General features: G+C 44.5%; 1 protein-coding gene across 1 annotated transcript in view; it reads right to left on the reverse strand.

Moving 5' to 3' along the window:
• Positions 1-21827, reverse strand: part of CARD14 (caspase recruitment domain family member 14) — a 111756-nt gene that overhangs the window by 10738 nt on the left and 79191 nt on the right. The window contains exon 17 of the mRNA XM_073588093.1: positions 3399-3462. Coding sequence (XP_073444194.1) covers positions 3399-3462 — 64 coding nt within the window. The remainder of the gene's footprint in view (positions 1-3398; positions 3463-21827) is intronic.

Raw genomic sequence — 21827 nt, forward strand, 5'->3', positions numbered from 1 at the left:
GTCTTGTTGTCTCAAGCCATTAGAAACTCAAGATTCAGAAGATTCAGGCAGCAGTTTACTCGCTGTGTTAAGGCCCCGTCTCACTAAGCAATCTCGGTAGCGAGATCGCTGCTGAGTCACAACTTTTGTGACGTAACAGCGATGTCACCAGCGAGATCGCTGTGTGTGACAGCGATCAGCGAGCGGCCCCCCTGCCGGTATCGCTGATCGCTGCAAGAAACCTCTGGACATTTCTTTGGTCGCTGGTCTCCCGCTGGCCAGCACGCATCGCTGTGTGTGACAGCGGGAGACCAGCGATCAGGTGTAAAAAATAATAAAAAAAATAAAAAATATAGTTATTCTCACCTTCCGACGTCCCGTTCAGCCATCCTGCCTCTCTCCACACTCCGGTCCCAGTGATCCTTTGCACGAATGACCGCGAGACTTTGTTATCCCGCGAGACCGTGACATCTCGCGGTGATTCATGCAAAGGATCACTGGGACCGGAGCGTGGAGAGAGGCGGGATGGCTGAACGGGACGTCGGAAGGTGAGAATAACTATATTTTTTATTTTGATTCTATTTTTTACAGGATGGCCAGCGATGCCAGGCGCTCGGCATCGCTGTGCTGATCGCTGGTGAAGCTGTCTGTGTGACAGCTCACCAGCGATCACATAGCGACTTACTAGCGATCCTGACACCTTGATATCGGTGTCGGGATCGCTGGTAAGTCGCTTAGTGAGACGGGGCCTTTAGGCCAAGTAGAACTGGTCAATCCATGTCACAGGTCTTTGCAGTTGGAGAAACAATACTATTATGCATACAGGTCGAATTTCAAATTTTGGTCTCAGAACAGGAATCTAAGGGGTAATATTTCTTCTTGTCGAGAGTGACAAGCCAGGCCTGGCATGTCAGAGTGAGGAGACCTATAGGCCATGCACTGTTCCCCTGGATAATTAAATATGCAAATTGTTTTTTCAAAGCAGAATATAACTAGATCTCTAATGCTGCCTATTGGAAGTAGCAAGCCTAAAAGTCAAGATTGACCCTTTAATGAGCCTTGTCATATGACTTAACATAATTCCACTTTGCACATCTACCACAGTTCTTTCCTGTATAGACCACTGTATCTTGTCATAAGCAGTCTCAGGGCAGACAGGCTGGTACGGTCATACATGGCAGGCCACTGTAGAATGTCTCTCTTTGCATTGCAAAGCTTCCATTATTTACATCAGCGCGTTCCTTTGCACCGATCTTTTCAAAAGTAGTTGAGATGGAGCGGTCCGCCAGCTACTCCACAGTTTCTCATCATGAGTTGCCATAGCTGATCTACTAAATACTCCTATCCACTTTTTGGTGTACCGCACAGTTGTCATCAACCATCCTGTGTATCACTGTACATACAGAGTATACAATAAAAATGGTTGTTTAAATCATTTTTACAGCATTGCCCTGCTAGAAGAAAAGTCATGTACATGTAACCAATGCAGTGCAGCTTTCCTGGACCACTAGAAGGGTCTGAGTTAGGAATTTCAAGCAAGGAGAGGTGGAAAGGAACAAGGAATGAAAGGAAGTTTGGATGCACACACATTCAGAGTTATTCTAAAGGAGAATTATTTAATTGCTGCGCAAAACACATTCTATTAAGTATTTCATTCCAGTGTTTGATTGAGAACAGCACTGCTCATTCTTTTCAGTGTAAAAATTTCATGAAAATATTGTAAGCACCAGGCTGCTGTTTCTATCGGATAGGGTATCTGTAAGTTGTCAGCCGCTAGTTCCCATGTCTCTTTAGGTTGTGGAATTTACTCAGGACTATCTGTTAGGATCCAAATATCTGTTTCATCAGATGAAAATGTGATAAAACTCTGAGCAAAATCACTGAAGAAACTAGAATCATTTTTCTGGTACATGAACAAAGTGGATGTTTGCATGAGCCCTTAACCTCGCCACCCTGAGCCATCTTCTGTTTTTTTTTCATTTTATTTTATTCCTTCCCTTTTTCAAAAAGTCTTAACCTTTTTAGGTTTCCGTCACTAAGGCTATGGCTTATTGAGGGCTTATTTTCTGCGAGATAGTTGTACTTTTGAATGACACCATTAATTTTACCATAGTAAAATTAAAAATTTTTACCATATACTGGAACACAGGAAAAAAATTCCAAGTGCAGTGAAATTGCGATTCCAAAATAGTTTTTCTTATTATTATTATTTATGTTAACTATATGGTAAAACTGATTTGCCATTAAGATTATTCCCCAGGTCATTGCGAGTTCACAGATAGCAAACATGCATAGGTTTTTCTTATTTAAGGAGTGAAAAAAAAAAAAAAAAAATCGGAAATTTGTATGAAAAAAAATTTCCATGACCCGTGGCATTTTCTTTTTTCAGGATATGGGCTGTGTGAGGGCTTATTTTATGTGCCCTGAGCTGATATTTTTACCGATACCATTTTGGGAAACATACGTTGTTTTGATTGCCTATTATTGCATTTTATTGCAATGCTGTGGTGGTCAAAAATAACGTATTTGTGACATTTTGATGTTTTATTTCATTATGCCATTTACCAATCAGAATAATTTATTTTATATTTTTATATTGGAAATTTATGAACTCAGCTATGCCAAATATATTGTGTATTTTGTATTTTTTGCGTTAAAGAACTGAAATAAATTAACTTTTTGATGATATTCTAATTTAGTGAGAAGCACTTGTATGTGTTGTCTACATTACATACATTTGATGGTGGTGGTTTTGTTTTAGTTCACCTTTGTATACTTTTTATGAACTAATAAAAGATATATTTTAATATATCCTGATAAAGTACGGAGTCTTTAAGGTGAAATAATGTAATATAAAGTGGATTTAGCATCTGGATATTACAAAGATCTGCTGCAAATACATCCAGTGTGAACAAGTCCTATGGGTGTATTCAAGCAGTACTAATTATTATTATTACCTATTTTTAAAGCACCATTAATTCCAGGGTGCTGTACATGTGACAAGGGTTACATACATATAATATACGTATAAAGTGTGCTCTGTAGTGATGGGCGATTAGTATTGTTGCTCGGGTCTCCCCGAGCATGCTCGGGTGATCTCCGAGTATTTTGGAGTGTGGTGATCTCCGAGTATTTTGGAGTGTTCGGAGATTTAGTTTTCCTTGTCTCAGCTACATGATTTGCGGCTGCTGGACAGACTGAATACATGTGGGGATTCCCTAACAAACAGGCATTCCACACATGTATTCAGGCTGTCTAGCAGTCGCAAATCATGCAGTTGAGACGAGGAAAACTAAATCTCCGAGCACGCCAAAATACTCGGAGACCACCCGAGCAACGAGTATACTCGCTCATCACTAGTGCTCTGCATAAATACTCTGTAACCCATGCTATTACTTGTCATTCTTTTTTCTACTCACCATGCGTGGCATCCCATTTTGCCAAGTCATGCGCTGTATAGATGTTATCAATTGCTGCTGAGCTCTGGAATATAAGAACGCAGTTAATCAATTAAACAAGCAACATTTAGGGAAACTTTATTGTTAAAACAAAATTTAACAGTTCAAAGTTTAGAACTTAGAAGGGACCCTCTAGTACGTTTGGCGCACAGGGCTTGAAGACTTGTTTTTGTTTCTTACTATGCAGACTTTCTATTATCTCTGTCTCCCCACAATTCTTCAGTAGCCCATACAGATCACCATGGCTTCTCTTGGTTAAACGCAGAACCCATTATCAGTAGTTGTTAATTGATAACCTAAGAATTACTTCTGATTTATCCATTTATTGAGGTTAGGAACACAAGGATACTTGTATCCCGCAGAACATCTGGAATCTATCTAAGGCTCCACCCCAAAGGCTCATTCTGATGTCCGATTTTTTGAATACGAGTGCTATCATGATTTTCACAGATAGTACTTGTACCTGTGATAGTCTAAGGGGCTATTCATACAGGTGCTTCTCAAAAAAATAGAATATCATCAAAAAGTTAATTTATTTTAGTTTTTCAATACAAAAAGTGAAACTGATATATTATATAGAGTCATTACAAACAGAGTGATCTATTTCAAGTGTTTATTTCTGCTAATGTTGATGATTATGGCTTACAGCCAATGAAAACCCAAAAGTCATTATCTCAGTAAATTAGAATAATTAACAAAAAACACCAGCAAAGGCTTCCTAATCATTTAAAAAGGTCCCTTAGTCTGTTTCAGTAGGCTCCACAATCATGGGGAAGACTGCTGACTTGACAGATGTCCAGAAGGCAGTCATTGACACACTCCACAAGGAGGGTAAGCCACAAAAGGTCATTGCTAGAGAAGCTGGCTGTTCATAAAGTGCTGTATCCAAGCATATTATTGGAAAGTTGAGTGGAAGGAAAAAGTGTGTTAGATAAAGGTGCACTGTGTTTTATCAAGACCAAAGTCAGCGCAGTCATCTACCAGGAAATTTCAGAGCACTTCATGCTTCCCTCAGCTGATAAGCTTTTTGGAGATGGAAATTTCATTTTCCAGCAGGACTTGGCACCGGTCCACACTGCCAAAAGTAGCAATACCTGGTTTAAAAACAACAGTATAACCCTATTGAGAATCTATGTGTCATGATCCTGGTTGGTTCTGACAGTTTAAATGCACAATTGAACTTTTTTCCTTTGGCTGTGTGCCAAAGTGTGGTGTGATTGCCCCTGGTGGCAATTAGAATTATTACACATGGTGTCGTTCATTCTAAGTTGCCCCAGTGGTGGTGAGTGGTATCGCACTTTAGTTCTTTGGTTTAATGTGCATGTAATTACAAATCAGGTGTGAGGCTCTATAAAAGAGTGTCAGGTGTGTTCAATCATTGTTGGTGATAGGTCTTCATTTTCAAGTACGCCTGGGTGAAAGATGGAGCTGAACAAGAGTCCTGAGCAGCCCAGCCAGAGGGGACGAGTGGCAGCTATGGAGTCTGCAAGGAGTGCTGGCATGGATTGGTGGAGTCCAACGATGGGGTCTGCAAGAAGGGCTGGCATGGTGTAGTGGAGTCGCAGTTTATGGTGTCAGCAGGAAGTGCTTGCATGGCTTGGTGGAATGACGACTATGGTGAGAGTTGCACTCAGCATGCTGGACTTGGTTGCTGAAAACTGAACTCAAGCATACTGGACTTATTGGCAGAAAAGTTGGACTCAAGCATGCTGGACTTTTTGGCAGAAGCTGGACTCATCTTTGGGACTCTGTTTACTGGGCAGCTGCAACTGGTGGTGGACTCTGCTCCAAAGCTGCACTATGGTGATAGATCCGGTTATGGTGATGGATCCTGTTGAAGGAGAAGATGCACGCAGGTGGTGGGCTCTGTTGCGAGGAGCATAAGCAACAGAGCAAAGCTAAGTGGTGTCCCCCTGTATTGTCATTTTCCCTTATGTGTGTTTAGTGCAGTGGTGGGATTAGTTTCCGCACCAACCAATTCCCTAGTGAGGGTTTAGGTGCAGGGCGAGTCAGGGTTTTGAGGTCTCCTGTGCGTCGCCCGGTGCGGAACCGGCATAGGGAACGATAGGAGTGTAGAGACACTGACTCAGGGGAGTGCAGGAGGTCTCCATTTCCCCGTTTCCCTATCGCAGGGCCCTCCATTGTTATTGTTACACAGGTTTCCCTTTATTATTTAAATTCACCTTACTGGAGGCGGGGTTTCCAGACTTTTGTATATATACGTGTAATATCTAAATTCGCCAGTTGGAGGCGGTGTATCCAGCTGCGCGTCTTATTTAAATTCGCCCAACTGGAGGCGGTGTATCCAGGGTCACGTGTGTCATATGGGTTCGCCTTGCGGTACTCGCTGCGTCCAGACACACGTGACCGTGACACTATGTGGTATTGTCAAGAGGAAGATGAGAGACACCAGACCCAACAATGCAGATGAGCTGAAGGCTGCTATCAAACCAACCTTTTCTGGGTTGTATCCTGGTCACAAACGGAGCGCAAGGAAGGGAGAGGGTGAATTAAAATCTTCTTTTTATTAGTGTATGATCCACAACACGTTTCAACAGAATCATCTGTCCTCCTCAGGTGGCAGTACACAGATCACATGAGGGGGCAGGTATTTAAAGGGGTATTGACCAATGGGGGGAGAGACAGGTGATTAATAGGTCATGATAATTAAAACATGTTGTATCAAGAAAAACAAGGTAAAAAATTAAAAAAATATATATCAGATACAATAAACAATCAATATTACTGGAATCATTAAAAATAAAGATAAAAATATACTAAAATAACATAGCAGATAAAATACACAATGACTATCAAATGGGTTTCTCAATCGTTAAGTTTAACCTTTCTGGTGCTAGTGTACCTAATTTGAAGATCCAAAAACTTTCCCTCCTTATTAAGCTCTCTCGGAGCTGCATTTTTTAAATAACGCACGGCTAGTGCTCCTATTTCTTGACCATCTCCACGCTATCTGAATTACCCCTTTCCTCCTTGGAGGCTGACTGCAGGAGCCGCAGGTGAACTGTCTTTCCTTAGCACTACAAGGACCTTCTGGTCACGTGATCCGCAGGTCCTGCGGTCACGTGTTACCCGTTTGTGCCTGGGAACTCGTCTCTACCTTCACGCCGGCTGGTGTTTACCTAAATTGCTGTTACCTGCTTAAACCATGGACTAGCGGTACAATTGACTGCTGCCTCTCCCCTGGATCATCCCCGCGGCCTCATCTCATTGGAGATCTGAAAGGACCTTCCGATCACGTGACTCGCAGGTCCTGCGATCACGTGGTAATACATTCCTTTGGTCCCACGTTAGCTGGCGTTATCGCCGGCTCTGAAGCTAACCCGCACTCATCCTCTGGATCTACGGACCACCCAGCCAAGCTAAGTGAATGCCTGTCTCCGCTGCTCTAACTGGACCCCATGGATTTTGGAGGTGAACCACTTTGGTAATATCCTCCAGGCGCTGAATTCCGTGTTATGCATGTTGCATAACCACCCAAGGTTAGTAGTTGGCTTATTTTCATAAAAAGAGCAAATATTAAGGGTACTGCTCAATGAGGGCACTTGTGTCCCTCTTTTTTTTCTCCTTTCCTTTCTGCACGTTTGATGTCATTGAGACTGGAGCTCTGCTACATCACCCACTACTGAAGCCCGCTGAAGTGCACCTCATTGACTTATCCCTGCTTTAAAAATTGTTATGCATATGCATAACCTTTAGAGGTTAGTTGATTAAAAGGAAAAACTGATATTCCCTTATATTGGGTACTGTTCAATTTGTGTGGCTTCTCTCTTTTTGTCTCCCGATTTATGAGATGCACTAATGAACTAACCCTACTGATTGAGGACAGAAAAAGAAAGACGTTGACTCCAGAACTAACCCCTGTGACTAATTACTAACCAACGTTGGACTTGAATGTTGGGACTATTTTAATACTGAACTATTACTATTAATTGGATCATGCACTAATAAAAAGAAGATATTAATTCACCCTCTCCCTTCCTTGCGCTCCATTTGTGACCAGGATACAACCCAGAACTGTCACCGCTTCCTCTCATGAGGTACCAGGCTGGAGCTGCATTTTTTAAATAACGCACGGCTAGTGCTCCTATTTCTTGACCGACTCCACGCTATCTGAATCAAAGCAACCTTGGCTTCCATAACACCTCAGCAGTGCCACAAGCTGATCACCTCCATACCACGCTACATTGACGCAGTAATTAATGCAAAAGGAGCCCCGACCAAGTATTGAGTGTGTGGCGCCCCTAAGGCTTCAGTCGCCACAGAGGTACTGCACCTTCTCCTAAGGTGTAGTGCCCAACCATCCAGGTAAGGTGGGAACTCCTGACCACGCTCCACACCTGCATTCCACACACAGGATAGTTCAGTGGGGCCACCTAACAGCTTCAGGCTGGGGGTTAGCAGAGCATCCCTCGTGGAACCCTGCTTCGTAACATGAGATGTGCTGGGAGGCGGGTGGAGTGAGATGATACAAAAGAGAGGGAAGAGTGAGAGTTAGGGGTTAGTTGGTTAGAGGAGAGAGAAGAGAGAAGATGGGTGTCTGAAGGACGTGCTGCAGCAGGTCCCAGTGATCTGGGCTGCTGGCACGGGAAGGACAGAGAAAGAGACTGATAAGATTGATAACCTAACCTTCCATAAGAGAGATAGAACAGATCGGAACGAAGGAGAATAGAAGGACGGTGGGAAGCAGGTTGAGAAAGAGAGAGAACCCTTCCAGTCCAGAGAGCGCAAAGGCCGGGGCCCGGTCCCCGAGGTTGATTGGATCTTTATGTCCGGCAACAGACACTGGAGGAGTAGTGAGCCGCTAACGCCTTGCTCCCATCATAGACTTGGGACACAACAGCAACTGAATAGAGAGCCGGGACGCAGTGAGGAGTCCTCGAAGCAGGCTACAGCTGTCTGTCATGCAAGTAAAGACTAGGAACACCTAGAGAGAGGCATTCCAGGGTAACTAAGTACTGGAGTGCTTCGCACCTAAAGGCGCATTGGAGGAGTCGTTCAGTAAGGTACATGTTGGTGGAGTGTGGAAGGGAGAATCCTATCCTGCCTAGAGGTTGGCTGAGGCCCTGACCTGGAGAACACAGTACGGAGGAAGGCAGTTGTGTGAACTGCAAACAGTGAGTAAAGCTTTGGAACCGCATACTCTGGTGTCCTCCAGTTATTCCCGCACCACTACACCTGGGTACCAGCATCCATACCATTCTGCGCCTCTCCTCATCCATTGCACCTACACTGCCCTGGGACTACAGCTCCACCTGTTGGGAGCTACACCATCTCTGCTGCACCACACCATCAGTCCCAGCGGATCTGTATGCAGCGTTGGCTCAACACCTTACTTGCCAAACACCATGGGTGGCATCATGAACTATTCTAATAAACTCTAACATCATTAACATCACCGCCATTGATATTGGGCGCCCAGGGCCACGGACCGGGTCACCGCTGCTGTGACCCGCATTCCCCCTGGCACCGGCCCGGTACCGAGTACCCCGCTGCCCTGGGTGTGAGGGGCGACCCAATTTTGGCGTCACGAACAGGATGACGAGACCCGATGCCATCGGGTTCTGTGTGCCTTGGATTTACAACTTTTGAAAATGTGCAGAAGACCAAATTTAATAGACTGTAAAATGGACATTAGAAATGGCCGCTGGCGCGGAGAAGAAGGGCGCGAAGTGATGGGAGGTCCTAAGAAAAGACCGCGAAGAGTTTGGGCCGTCCCTGCCTGAATTACTATGCGACTGATGCGTGGCCCACCCCCCGAGGGGTTCGTCTACTGGCTTGGTATGGAGGCGCTGGAAGAAGACGCCGCCCCCGGAGGGAGGGGCAGGAGAAGCCAGTGGCGAGCAGAAGGGCGGAACAAGAAGAACGCCAGAACGCCATTTTGGAGAGTGAGGGAAGGAGGCCTGCGGAGCGCGGGGAAGTGCAAACCCCCGGCACCATGGCTGACGGCTCCAACCCGATCCGCGAGATGAACTGTCGGCATTTGGAAGAAGAAATAGTCATGCTGACCACCCGGCTGCGGCTGAGGCAGGAGGCCTTGGGGAGACTGAGCTGGCAGCGCGCCCAGGAGGGGCCTACACCTGCCGTACCCGCGACACCGGTACCCACCGCTACTACACCGGATCTTTTCCTAGCGGACTTGGCGGAGCTTGGAGCCGCTGCCATGCCATCGGCAGTGTATACTGTCCCCTCTTTGCCACTGATACCAGAGGAGTTGTATGCAGCCGAGGGAGCCGGGACAGAGGGAGAGAAGTTCCTGCCCGGACCTGGTGCGGCTGCGCAGGTCTCGCTGGCGACTCCCGCGGAACCAGAGCTGCCATGGGCTCCAGCGCCATCCCTGGCCTCTCACCAGGCAGCGCCTGCTACCACCACGCCTGCATCGGAGCAGAGGTCGCACCACCAGGAACTCCCAGGTATATATGCCGGTCTTCCTAATGGGTTGATGAAACGGAGGACCATGCTGGTGGGGGTACGGTTGGAGCCGGCGTGCCCGATTCGACATCTACAGACCAGAAGGGGATCTGGATCGTTTTCGGATGGTGATTTCGGGATTCCTTCACTGCCAAATCCCCAAGTAGTTGCTTGTCAGCGCTGCCAGGATGTAGAAGCCCTAGGAGCTAGACCCCGTACCAGAGCAACGGAGTCATCTATTGTGGAAGAGCAGTTGATGGGCGTTGAGGTACATCATGGGTTCCATTTGCCACAGGGTGAAGATACCACATCTGGTAACAGTTCCAGTTCAGCTTCCAGAACCCCAGGAGGGGATCACCAGTAGAAAAAAAATACTTTTCCAAATCTCGTTACCCAGGAGGGTTTTGTTTCCACCAGTTGTGCCTTTGTCTTTTTGTTCATCATGTTGCCCAGTTTTTGATTGGCAGCGTTGTTTTTGAAATGGAACTGTGGAGATCATAGACGCTGATTGATCCAAAACTTTTATTGTAAATAGTTTGCACCTCTTTAGGTGCCCTTTCTTGGTTTTACATATAAAGACACTTTGCGAAGAAAATGTCAAGTTCTATATAGAGACACTTTGCGAAGATGATGTTGTTGAATGGACACTTTTCTAAGAATGAGGTCTACCTCAAGGGACACTGCAAGAAATCCCGGCTGGGAGCAGTGTTCAGCACCTTACAAGAATTTTGAATGTTTTATGATAACGTATTTGATAATGTTGTGTCTTATGAAAAGTAAATGTCTTTTATAGCATGTTTGATACAGAGAATTAGAAATTTTTGAGATAGGATGTGAGAATTGAATAAAGACTGAAGAATTGAAAGTGACAGGTGACAGGCCAAGAGTAGATGGTCAGTGTCTTGCGTCCAGTAGAAAGAGAGAAAGAAAAAGAGAATAAGTGATCGAAAATGTGTTGAGAATAGCAGTTTGAATTGAGAATTGCACGTAAGTAAAATTTTGATACTAAGATAGTAAGTTAGCATGTTTGTAATGTTTAAGAAATGTGCCTCCTACATTAGTAAGATTAGATAAGTATTGTTAAACAGCATTTAAAATTTTGTGTGTTCCTGTATTGTACTTTTGTTGTCTTGCAGCCCGCGGACATGCTGTGTTTAACGGGGGGTATGTGGCGCCCCTGAGGCTTCAGTCGCCACAGAGGTACTGCACCTTCTCCTAAAGGTGTAGTGCCCCACCATCCAGGGAAGGTGGGAACTCCTGACCACGCTCCACACCTGCATTCCACACACAGGATAGTTCAGTGGGGCCACCTAACAGCTTCAGGCTGGGGGTTAGCAGAGCATCCCTCGTGGAACCCTGCTTCGTAACACGAGATGTGCTGGGAGGCGGGTGGAGTGAGATGATACAAAAGAGAGGGAAGAGTGAGAGTTAGGGGTTAGTTGGTTAGAGGAGAGAGAAGAGAGAAGATGGGTGTCTGAAGGACGTGCTGCAGCAGGTCCCAGTGATCTGGGCTGCTGGCACGGGAAAGACAAAGAAAGAGACTGATAAGATTGATAACCTAACCTTCCATAAGAGAGATAGAACAGATCGGAACGAAGGAGAATAGAAGGACGGTGGGTAGCAGGTTGAGAAAGAGAGAGAACCCTTCCAGTCCAGAGAGCGCAAAGGCCGGGGCCCGGTCCCCGAGGTTGATTGGATCTTTATGTCCGGCAATAGACACTGGAGGAGTAGTGAGCCGCTAACGCCTTGCTCCCATCATAGACTTGGGACACAAGTAGCTGAATAGAGAGCCGGGACGCAGTGAGGAGTCCCCGAAGCAGGCTACAGCTGTCTGTCATACAAGTAAAGACTAGGAACACCTAGAGAGAGGCATTCCAGGGTAACTAAGTACTGGAGTGCTTCGCACCTAAAGGCGCATTGGAGGAGTCGTTCAGTAAGGTACACGTTGGCGGAGTGTGGAAGGGAGAATCCTATCCTGCCTGGAGGTTGGCTGAGGCCCTGACCTGGAGAACACAGTACGGAGGCAGGCAGTTGTGTGAACTGCAAACAGTGAGTAAAGCTTTGGAACCGCATATTCTGGTGTCCTCCAGTTATTCCCGCACCACTACACCTGGGTACCAGCATCCATACCATTCTGCGCCTCTCCTCATCCATTGCACCTACACTGCCCTGGGACTACAGCTCCACCTGTTGGGAGCTACACCATATCTGCTGCACCACACCATCAGTCCCAGCGGATCTGTATGCAGCGTTGGCTCAACACCTTACTTGCCAAACACCACGGGTGGCGTCACGAACTATTCTAATAAACTCTAACATCATTAACATCACCACCATTGATATTGGGCGCCCAGGGCCACGGACCGGGTCACCGCTGCTGTGACACGCATTCCCCCTGGCACCGGCCCGGTACTGAGTACCCCGCTGCCCTGGGTGTGAGGGGTGACCCAAGTGCATTTACTGAACATACATTTCAGTAGGCCAACATTTCGGATTTTAAAGCCATTTTTTGAAGCTGGTGTTATAAAGTATTCTAATTTACTGAGATAATGACGTTTGCATTTTCATTGGCTGTAAGCCATAATCATCAACATTAACAGAAATAAACACTTGAAATAGATCACTGTGTGTGTGTAGTGGCTCTGTATAATATATGAGTTTCACTTTTTGTATTGAAGAATTGAAATAAATTAACTTTTTGATAATATTCTAATTTTGTGGGAAGCACCTGTATGTCTGTGATTTTTCGAGGACCAAGAGGTCTGCAGAAAACTACTGAGACACGTCCAATTTTGATCCAAGGGTCAGATCAAAAGCAGCAATGCAAGTCAAAGGGTCCATGAAGGTAGAGAAAATATTTTTTTTTGACATTTCTCCACCCATGAGAAACTCAGATGACATACACTCTGAGTAGATTAGAATAATCAATCCATTTTTCTCATATGTGGAAAAATTAGACGTCTGAATGAGTTTAAGGAACAGAGAAATAGAATTAATGTGCTGTACAGATCCATTACCTAAAGGATGGAAGTGGAAGTAGAAAGTCCTCTTTAACAAGTGGCGCAGCAGGGGGACCACAGGGGTGTTTGTTCAGCACAGAAATTTCTTAGCAGTCCAAAATCACAAAATTTCAATATATAAAAAGAGAGAATGTTACAGTGGCAATACTAGCCATGAAAATGAACAAGACTTAATCACACTGATATTGTTAGATCCTGTGGTAGAGCTTGGAGCCATAGGCTCCCTTCCCCACCACTCTCCACCTTGTAGGCTGCAGGTTGGTGTAGGCCTCTGGCCTATAAGTCAACACTTACATTGCACCACCTTTGTTGGCCTGCTCTGCATGCAGGGCACAAGAGAACTCAGCCTCTTGGAATATATGTCTGAAAACTTATTTTTTGTGAAAGATTACATTATTACCTTTTGAGGGGACACTTAGGGGGACAGTGTGTGTTTTATTTAGGCACTCAGGGGAACATTATATGTTTTAAGTAGACTCTTAAGGGGATATTATTTGTTTTAAGTAGGCACTCAGGGGGAAATTAAGTTTTTAATAGTGGCAAAAACTGCTTGATGAATCAGCCCCATAATGTTTTTTTTTTCTTTTGAACTATTGTGTAGATGTTAAGACTTTAACAGAGAGAACAAATAAGCTCACATTTTAAAATTAAGGTATAACAAAAAGTATGTATAGCTTTGTTAGCCATACCTCCTACTAGATGCTACATGGTATACTGTATAGTTGAGAGAGAACCCTGCAAGTGTCAAAATGTTGCAGCTTTTTCATGATGGAGGAATTAAACACCTGGATTAATTCTACACAAGCCGTGATGTTGCCATTCTCTCCTCTTTTCATAGAATACTGCTTTCATCTGATGCTGCTGTGGAGAAAATAAGATACACACTCCTCTGTGTAAAAAGCTCTCTCCTATGAATACACTTTTATTCCTTTCCTTTCCTTTCCGTGCCATACTCTTCTTGCTCTTCGCATTTGGCCAATTTCCATGTATAAAGCACAAGGGTGGGCAGTATTCCACAAATAATATTGCCCAGAGCAAGGCTAGCACAACACAAGATTTCAGTGTTGAAGAGTGTGATGGACTCGAGATGAAGGTGGGAGTGTGGGACAGAGTTTACAGATGTGAGTCTAAGCACTTGCGGGCTCAGAACCACCCACTTGTCTCTTGTGATTTTATTAAAGGGAACCTTTCAGTATATTCTCAATAGGGAGAGGGAAAGCCACTGCTAGACACCTCTGGAGGTTGACTGATCTTTCTTCCCCAACATCATTTGTTGTGGAAGAGTTGGAATCCCCCATACATAATGTTACTCAACTGTCCTGGCTTGAGCCAGGCTCCATGTTTTCCTTTCACAGCCATCGGTTTTCTTTGCTCTTGGGTATGTTGCGTTACTTTGGTAACATGGCGCACATCTCTAATGTTACTCACCTTTTAAGTCAAGATCAGGCAGCTGCATGCCACTTAAGTATTCAGGTAATTCAGTGAATGCTAGCCAGGACTCCTACTGACTTCATTAGCCCAGCTTCGCCATATAGATTGTCTGGTACACATTCTCAAAATTGTGCCTTTCGACACAGTTTTACTATTCTCCAAACTCAGTTCTGTATCATGGTGTCTTTCTGTCATATACAGCTCTGCTGTTTGAAAGTGCTAGTTTCCACACTTGTTTCTGCTATAGCAAGGTGCCTGCCTGCATACTCAGCTCTGTTGTTGCAAGTTTCCAATCTGCATACTTGAATCTGCATTACCAAAACCTGCAGGGCACGAATCAGATTACTAAAGCTAACAATGAATTAAGGCTTGTAAGAGATGTCAAAAGCAATAAAAAAGGATTTTGGGAATATGTCAAAAGTAAAAGAAAAGTCAAAGATGCTATAAGATTTTTACAGGATGAAAATGATGAAATGGTGAGAAAGGATGTTAAGAAGGCCGAACTTTTAAATTCCTATTTTGCATCAGTTTTCTCTCAGAAAGTAAATGTAACATCAACTGATCTTCACTGTCCTATTAAAGGGATAGAAGAATCCAGGATATCTATAAACAGAAAGATAGTGAGGAAACACTTAGCTAACATAAATGAATTCAAGTCTCCAGGTCCAGATGAATTACACCCTAGAGTACTGAAGAAGATAGCAGAAGAAATTTTTGAACCACTCTCCATAATCTTTGAAAATTCTTGGAGAATAGGAAAAGTCCCAGAAGATTGGAGAAGAGCAGATGTTGTTCCTATCTTCAAAAAGGTGGACCCAGGGAACTATATTCCGGTGAGCCTGACTTCTATACCAGGAAAGATCTTTGAACAAATCATTAAACAACATGTATGTAAGTACCTGGATAAGAATGAAGTGATTAATCAGAGTCAGCATGGGTTTGTAACTAATAAGTCATGTCAGACTAACTTAATTTCCTTCTATGACAGAATCACTGACTGGGTGGATCATGGAAATGCTGTAGATATAGTATATCTTGACTTCAGCAAAGCATTTGACAAAGTATCTCACACCATCCTTATGTATGTATGGGATGGACAAGACAACTCTTAGGTGGATTCATAACTGGCTTAGTGATAGGACCCAAAGAGTGGTCGTAAATGGCTGCACATCCAGTTGGAAGAATGTCTCAAGTGGGGTACCACAGGGTTCTGTCCTAGGCCCTGCATTGTTCAACATCTTTATCAATGATTTAGATGAAGGAATGGAGGGTAAACTAATTAAATTTGCTGGTGACACAAAGCTAGTGTTAGGGACGGTGGAACGCACTAAATATAAATAGGAAGTGCGTTCGCCGCCCGGGGTCCACTGTGCAGTAGGTGTAACAACCGCTGCTGAGTAATGGCGGACTCGCTATATGGTGGTATACTGCGCTCAGGTTAAACGTCACCCGAGGTGCGCAGAGCGGACTCTGTTAAACTCACAGAGGTGCTTTAGTATCAATAAAGCATAAACGCCGAGCCTGTTAGCTTCACAGGTCTCAGCTGGCATGCATACACGGTATATGGTCACGGGACACGGCCCAAGGCAGAGGTCGGTGTTCGTCTTGACCTACCGTGTGTGCGGCGTCGCTACCGCGGACGCCAGTAAGTGCTGCTAAGTGCTGTACGATAGTGCCGTGAGGCATGACACCATCGGACGCTAGTGTAGCAGTGCGGTAGGCACAGTGGCGTATGGCTTGCCACTGACTGGCGCTGACTATCCTCTAATTCCCTATCCACATGCGTAATAGCCAAGGGTAGGGGTTTCAAATGAGTCAGTCACCAGAATCATACATCCGTCACCATTCACACACTAGCAAGTAATGTCTATACTAGCACATGGGCGAGCGGCCATGCGGGCCTTTTATAGCCATGCGCTTCCGGGACCATCCAGGCCTCTGGGATGGGCCAATCAGATCAGGACAAGGACCTGAGCATGTGACCCCCGATATCCACTGGGAGATCGTCTCGTGGGCATGCCCAGTAGCGCGGCGAGAGGACTTAGCCTCTGGAGTGGTTTCCTGCAAAGCAGGTTGTGCTACCATTGCTGGTCCAGAGGAGGCAGCAACATCCAGACCCAGAGAACTGGTCTGAGCAGGGCGCCTGGATCACCGAGATTGCTGTGCAGGTCCCTGAGCGGTTGGAAAGGAATAGGAGACCGCTGGATGTATGGCTCTGGATTTCTGCTGTGCAGCTGCAGGAATCTGACGCCTAACAGCTAGGAGGGATAGCTAATACTAGAGAAGAGAGAGAGGATTCAAAAAGATATAAATGAACTGGAGCAGTGGGCAGCAACTAACAGAATGGTTTTTAACAGGGAAAAATACAAAGTACTACATCTGGGCTATAAAAATGAATAAAAGCATATACAGAATGGGAGGAATAGGGCTAAGCAACAGCACATGTGAAAAAGACTTGGGTATACTAATAGATCATAAACTGAACATGAGTCAACAGTGTGATGCAGCAGCAAAAAAGGCAAATGCAATTCTGGGATACATTAACAGAAGCATACAGTCTAGATCACATGAAGCCATTACTGCCCTCTACTCCTCTCTGGTCAGACCACATCTGGAATACTGTGTCCAGTTTTGGGACCACATTTTAAAAAAGACATCAACAAACTGGAGCAAGTTCAGAGTAGAGCGACCAGAATGGTGACCGGTCTGCAAACCATGTCCTATGAGGAACAGTTACAGGATTTGGGAATGTTTAGCTTGCAAAAAAGAAGACTGTGAGGAGACTTAATAGCGTTCTAGAAAATATCTGAAGGGCTGTCACATTGTAGAAGGATCATTTTTATTCTCATTTGCACAAGGAAAGACTAGAAACAATGGGATGAAACTGAATGGGAGGAGACACAGATTAGACATTAGAAAAAACTTTTTGACAGTTGGGATGGTCAATGAGTGGAACAGGCTGCCACGAGAGGTGGTGAGTTCTCCTTCAATGGCAGTCTTCAAACAGAGGCTGGACAGACATCTGTCTGAGATGATTTAGTGAATCCTGCTATGAGCAGGTGGTTGGACCAGATGACCCAGGAGGTCCCTTCCAACTCTACCATTTTATGATTCTAAGTAACTAACTGCATATCCAGTTCCTCTTTACCACGTGCCATCCAGATTTCCAGCTCCATTGTTCCACATGCCAACCAGCACACAGCACTACAATTCTATGTGCTGTCCAGCATATTCAGCGCCGCTGTTTCATACCGATCCGGTGCTAACTTGCTAATCCAGCTATGCTGTTCCACGTGCCATCTGGCTTATACAACTCAGCTGTATTTTGCTAAACCAACTTCTATGGTTCAAGCTTCTCAAGCAGACCTCCTGCTTCGCGAATCCACTTCAGCAGGTGAGCTATCACAATAATTTAATATAAAATGAAAAATAATTTTTTCCCCCCAAATGTTATAATCTCTCTTATGAAGAAAAAAAAAACTGGGTATACTTACTGGCGATAGTTGGGAATAATCCCCGATTCTCCATCCTTCATATTGTAAGCATTGACTCTGTGAGCAAACCACTGGCAACGATTTTTGTACATGGTATCTGTGATGTGTAAAATTTCTCCACATTTTACTTGCAGGCCACCGTCAACACGAGCAGGCATTGAAAGGTTTACATGGACATAAAATGAGTCGCCAGAGGTTAATAAGCCATTCTCTATGTTATTCAACAGCTTTCGATAATCTGAAATCAGAAAAAAAGAGCTATATATATATATATATATATATATATATATATATATATATATATATATATATATATATATATATATATATACACTCACTGGCCACTTTATTAGGTACACCTGTCCAACTGTGTGTTAAGACTTAATTTCTAATCAGCCAATCACATGGCGGCAACTCAGTGCATTTAGGCATGTAGACATGGTCAAGACAATCTCCTGCAGTTCAAACCGAGCATCAGTATGGGGAAGAAAGGTGATTTGAGTGCCTTTGAACGTGGCATGATTGTTGGTGCCAGAAGGGCTGGTCTGAGAATTTCAGAAACTGCTGATCTACTGGGATTTTCACGCACAACCATCTCTAGGGTTTACAGAGAATGGTCCGAAAAAGAAAAAAAATCCAGTGAGCGGCAGTTCTGTGGCCGGAAATGCCATGTTGATGCCAGAGGTCAGAGGAGAATGGGCAGACTGGTTCGAGCTGATAGAAAGGCAACAGTGACTCAAATTGCCACCCGTTACAACCAAGGTAGGCAGAAGAGCATCTCTGAAAGCACAGTGCATCGAACTTTGAGGCAGATGGGCTACAGCAGCAGAAGACCACACTGGGTACCACTCCTCTCAGCTAAGAACAGGAAACTGAGGCTAAAATTTGCACAAGCTCATCGAAATTGGACAGTAGAAGATTGGAAAAACGTTGCCTGGTCTGATGAGTCTCGATTTCTGCTGCGACATTCGGATGGTAGGGTCAGAATTTGGCGTAAACAACATGAAAGCATGGATCCATCCTGCCTTGTATCAACGGTTCAGGCTGGTGGTGGTGGTGTCATGGTGTGGGGAATTTTTTCTGGGCACTCTTTGGGCCCCTTGGTACCAATTGAGCATCGTTGCAATGCCACAGCCTACCTGAGTATTGTTGCTGACCATGTCCATCCCTTTATGACCACAATGTACCCAACATCTGATGGCTACTTTCAGCAGGATAATGCGCCATGTCATAAAGCTCGAATCATCTCAGATTGGTTTCTTGAACATGACAATGAGTTTACTGTACTCAAATGGCCTCCTCAGTCACCAGATCTCAATCCAATAGAGCATCTTTGGGATGTGGTGGAACGGGAGATTCGCATCAGGGATGTGCAGCCGACAAATCTGCGCCAACTGTGTGATGCCATCATGTCAATATGGTCCAAAATCTCTGAGGAATGCTTCCAGCACCTTGTTGAATCTCTGCCACGAAGAATTGAGGCAGTTCTGAAGGCAAAAGGGGGTCCAACCCCTTACTAGCATGGTGTACCTAATAAAGTGGCCAGTGAGTGTATATATATATATTTTTTTTTATTTTATTTTATTTTAAGGTATAAATTAGGATATGTCTAGTTTTTTCTTGTTAGGTGGATATCTCTGTATGGTGTTCAGCTTGTGTCCCAACAGAGAGCTATTGGCAATTGAAGCACTGCTGGTGCCCAAGTAGGGCTCTGTATTAAGGAGGAGTTCTTCCCTAAAAGCAATGCCACGTGTACGGCAAAGTGGAAATTCTAAGTCTTAGGATTTATTTCCAGCTTTAGAAATTACCAGCAATTTGTAGGATAGATCATCACTTGCTAATCAATGGATGTCTGACAAAGGCAAGTTATCAGCTATCTAATGGCAAGGGGAACTGCTACCTTGGATCTAATCCTTATAAATAGGGAGGAAATGGTTGAGGAGGTAAAAGTGGCTGGGACCCTAGGAGGTAGCGACCATGCTATTTTAGAATTTTGGATAACTAAAGGCGGAAGACCTGTGAAGACTCAGACGTCAAGGTTAGATTTCAGAAAGGCAGATTTTAAGGGATTCAGAAAGAGAATTGGAGGGATCCAATGGCTGGATATCCTAAAAGACAAAAATGTCCAGGAGGGATGGGAAATCTTGAAAAATGAATTTCTCAAAGGGCAGTTGTTAACAATTCCGAAAAGAGGGAAGAATAGGAAGCATTTAAGGAAACCAGGATGGATGAACACAGAACTTAAGCACATGCTAAAAAGGAAGAAAAAAATGTTTATAAAATGGAAAGAGGGAGGCATATCTAAAGAAGAATATAATGCTGTCTGCAGAACCTGCAGGGCACAAATCAGATTATCTAAAGCTGAAAATGAATTGAGGCTTGCAAGAGATGTCAAAAGCAATAATAAAGGATTTTGGGGATATGTCAAAAGTAAAAGAAAAGTCAAAGGTGCTATAGGATTTTTACAGGATGAAAATGATGAAATGGTAAGACAGGATGTTGAGAAGGCTGAACTTTTAAATTCCTATTTTGCATCTGTTTTCTCTCAGAAAGGAAATGTAACATCAACTGTTATTCACTGTCCTATTAAGGGAATAGAAGAATCCAGGATATCTATAAACAGAAAGATAGTGAGGAAACACTTAGCTAACCTAAATGAATTCAAGTCTCCAGGTCCAGATGAATTACACCCCAGAGTACTGAAGGAGATAGCAGAAGAAATTTTTGAACCCCTCTCCATAATCTTTGAAAATTCTTGGAGAACAGGAGAAGTGCCAGAAGACTGGAGAAGAGCAAATGTTGTTCCTATCTTCAAAAAGGGGAAGAAGGTGGACCCAGGCAACTATAGGCCGGTGAGTCTGACTTCTATACCAGGAAAGATCTTTGAACAAATTATTAAACAACATGTATGTCAATACATGGATAAGAATGAAGTGATTAATCAGAGTCAGCATGGGTTTGTAACTAATAAGTCATGTCAGACTAACTTAATTTCCTTCTATGACAGAATCACTGACTGGGTGGATCATGGAAATGCTGTAGATATAGTATATCTTGACTTCAGCAAAGCATTTGACAAAGTATCTCACACCATCCTTATGTATGTATGGGATGGACAAGACAACTCTTAGGTGGATTCATAACTGGCTTAGTGATAGGACCCAAAGAGTGGTCGTAAATGGCTGCACATCCAGTTGGAAGAATGTCTCAAGTGGGGTACCACAGGGTTCTGTCCTAGGCCCTGCATTGTTCAACATCTTTATCAATGATTTAGATGAAGGAATGGAGGGTAAACTAATTAAATTTGCTGGTGACACAAAGCTAGTGTTAGGGACGGTGGAACGCACTAAATATAAATAGGAAGTGCGTTCGCCGCCCGGGGTCCACTGTGCAGTAGGTGTAACAACCGCTGCTGAGTAATGGCGGACTCGCTATATGGTGGTATACTGCGCTCAGGTTAAACGTCACCCGAGGTGCGCAGAGCGGACTCTGTTAAACTCACAGAGGTGCTTTAGTATCAATAAAGCATAAACGCCGAGCCTGTTAGCTTCACAGGTCTCAGCTGGCATGCATACACGGTATATGGTCACGGGACACGGCCCAAGGCAGAGGTCGGTGTTCGTCTTGACCTACCGTGTGTGCGGCGTCGCTACCGCGGACGCCAGTAAGTGCTGCTAAGTGCTGTACGATAGTGCCGTGAGGCATGACACCATCGGACGCTAGTGTAGCAGTGCGGTAGGCACAGTGGCGTATGGCTTGCCACTGACTGGCGCTGACTATCCTCTAATTCCCTATCCACATGCGTAATAGCCAAGGGTAGGGGTTTCAAATGAGTCAGTCACCAGAATCATACATCCGTCACCATTCACACACTAGCAAGTAATGTCTATACTAGCACATGGGCGAGCGGCCATGCGGGCCTTTTATAGCCATGCGCTTCCGGGACCATCCAGGCCTCTGGGATGGGCCAATCAGATCAGGACAAGGACCTGAGCATGTGACCCCCGATATCCACT

The sequence above is a fragment of the Dendrobates tinctorius genome, unplaced genomic scaffold (assembly GCF_039654945.1).
Source record: "Dendrobates tinctorius isolate UK_male_01 unplaced genomic scaffold, ASM3965494v1 ptg000103l, whole genome shotgun sequence".
Taxonomy (NCBI): Eukaryota; Metazoa; Chordata; class Amphibia; order Anura; family Dendrobatidae; genus Dendrobates; species Dendrobates tinctorius.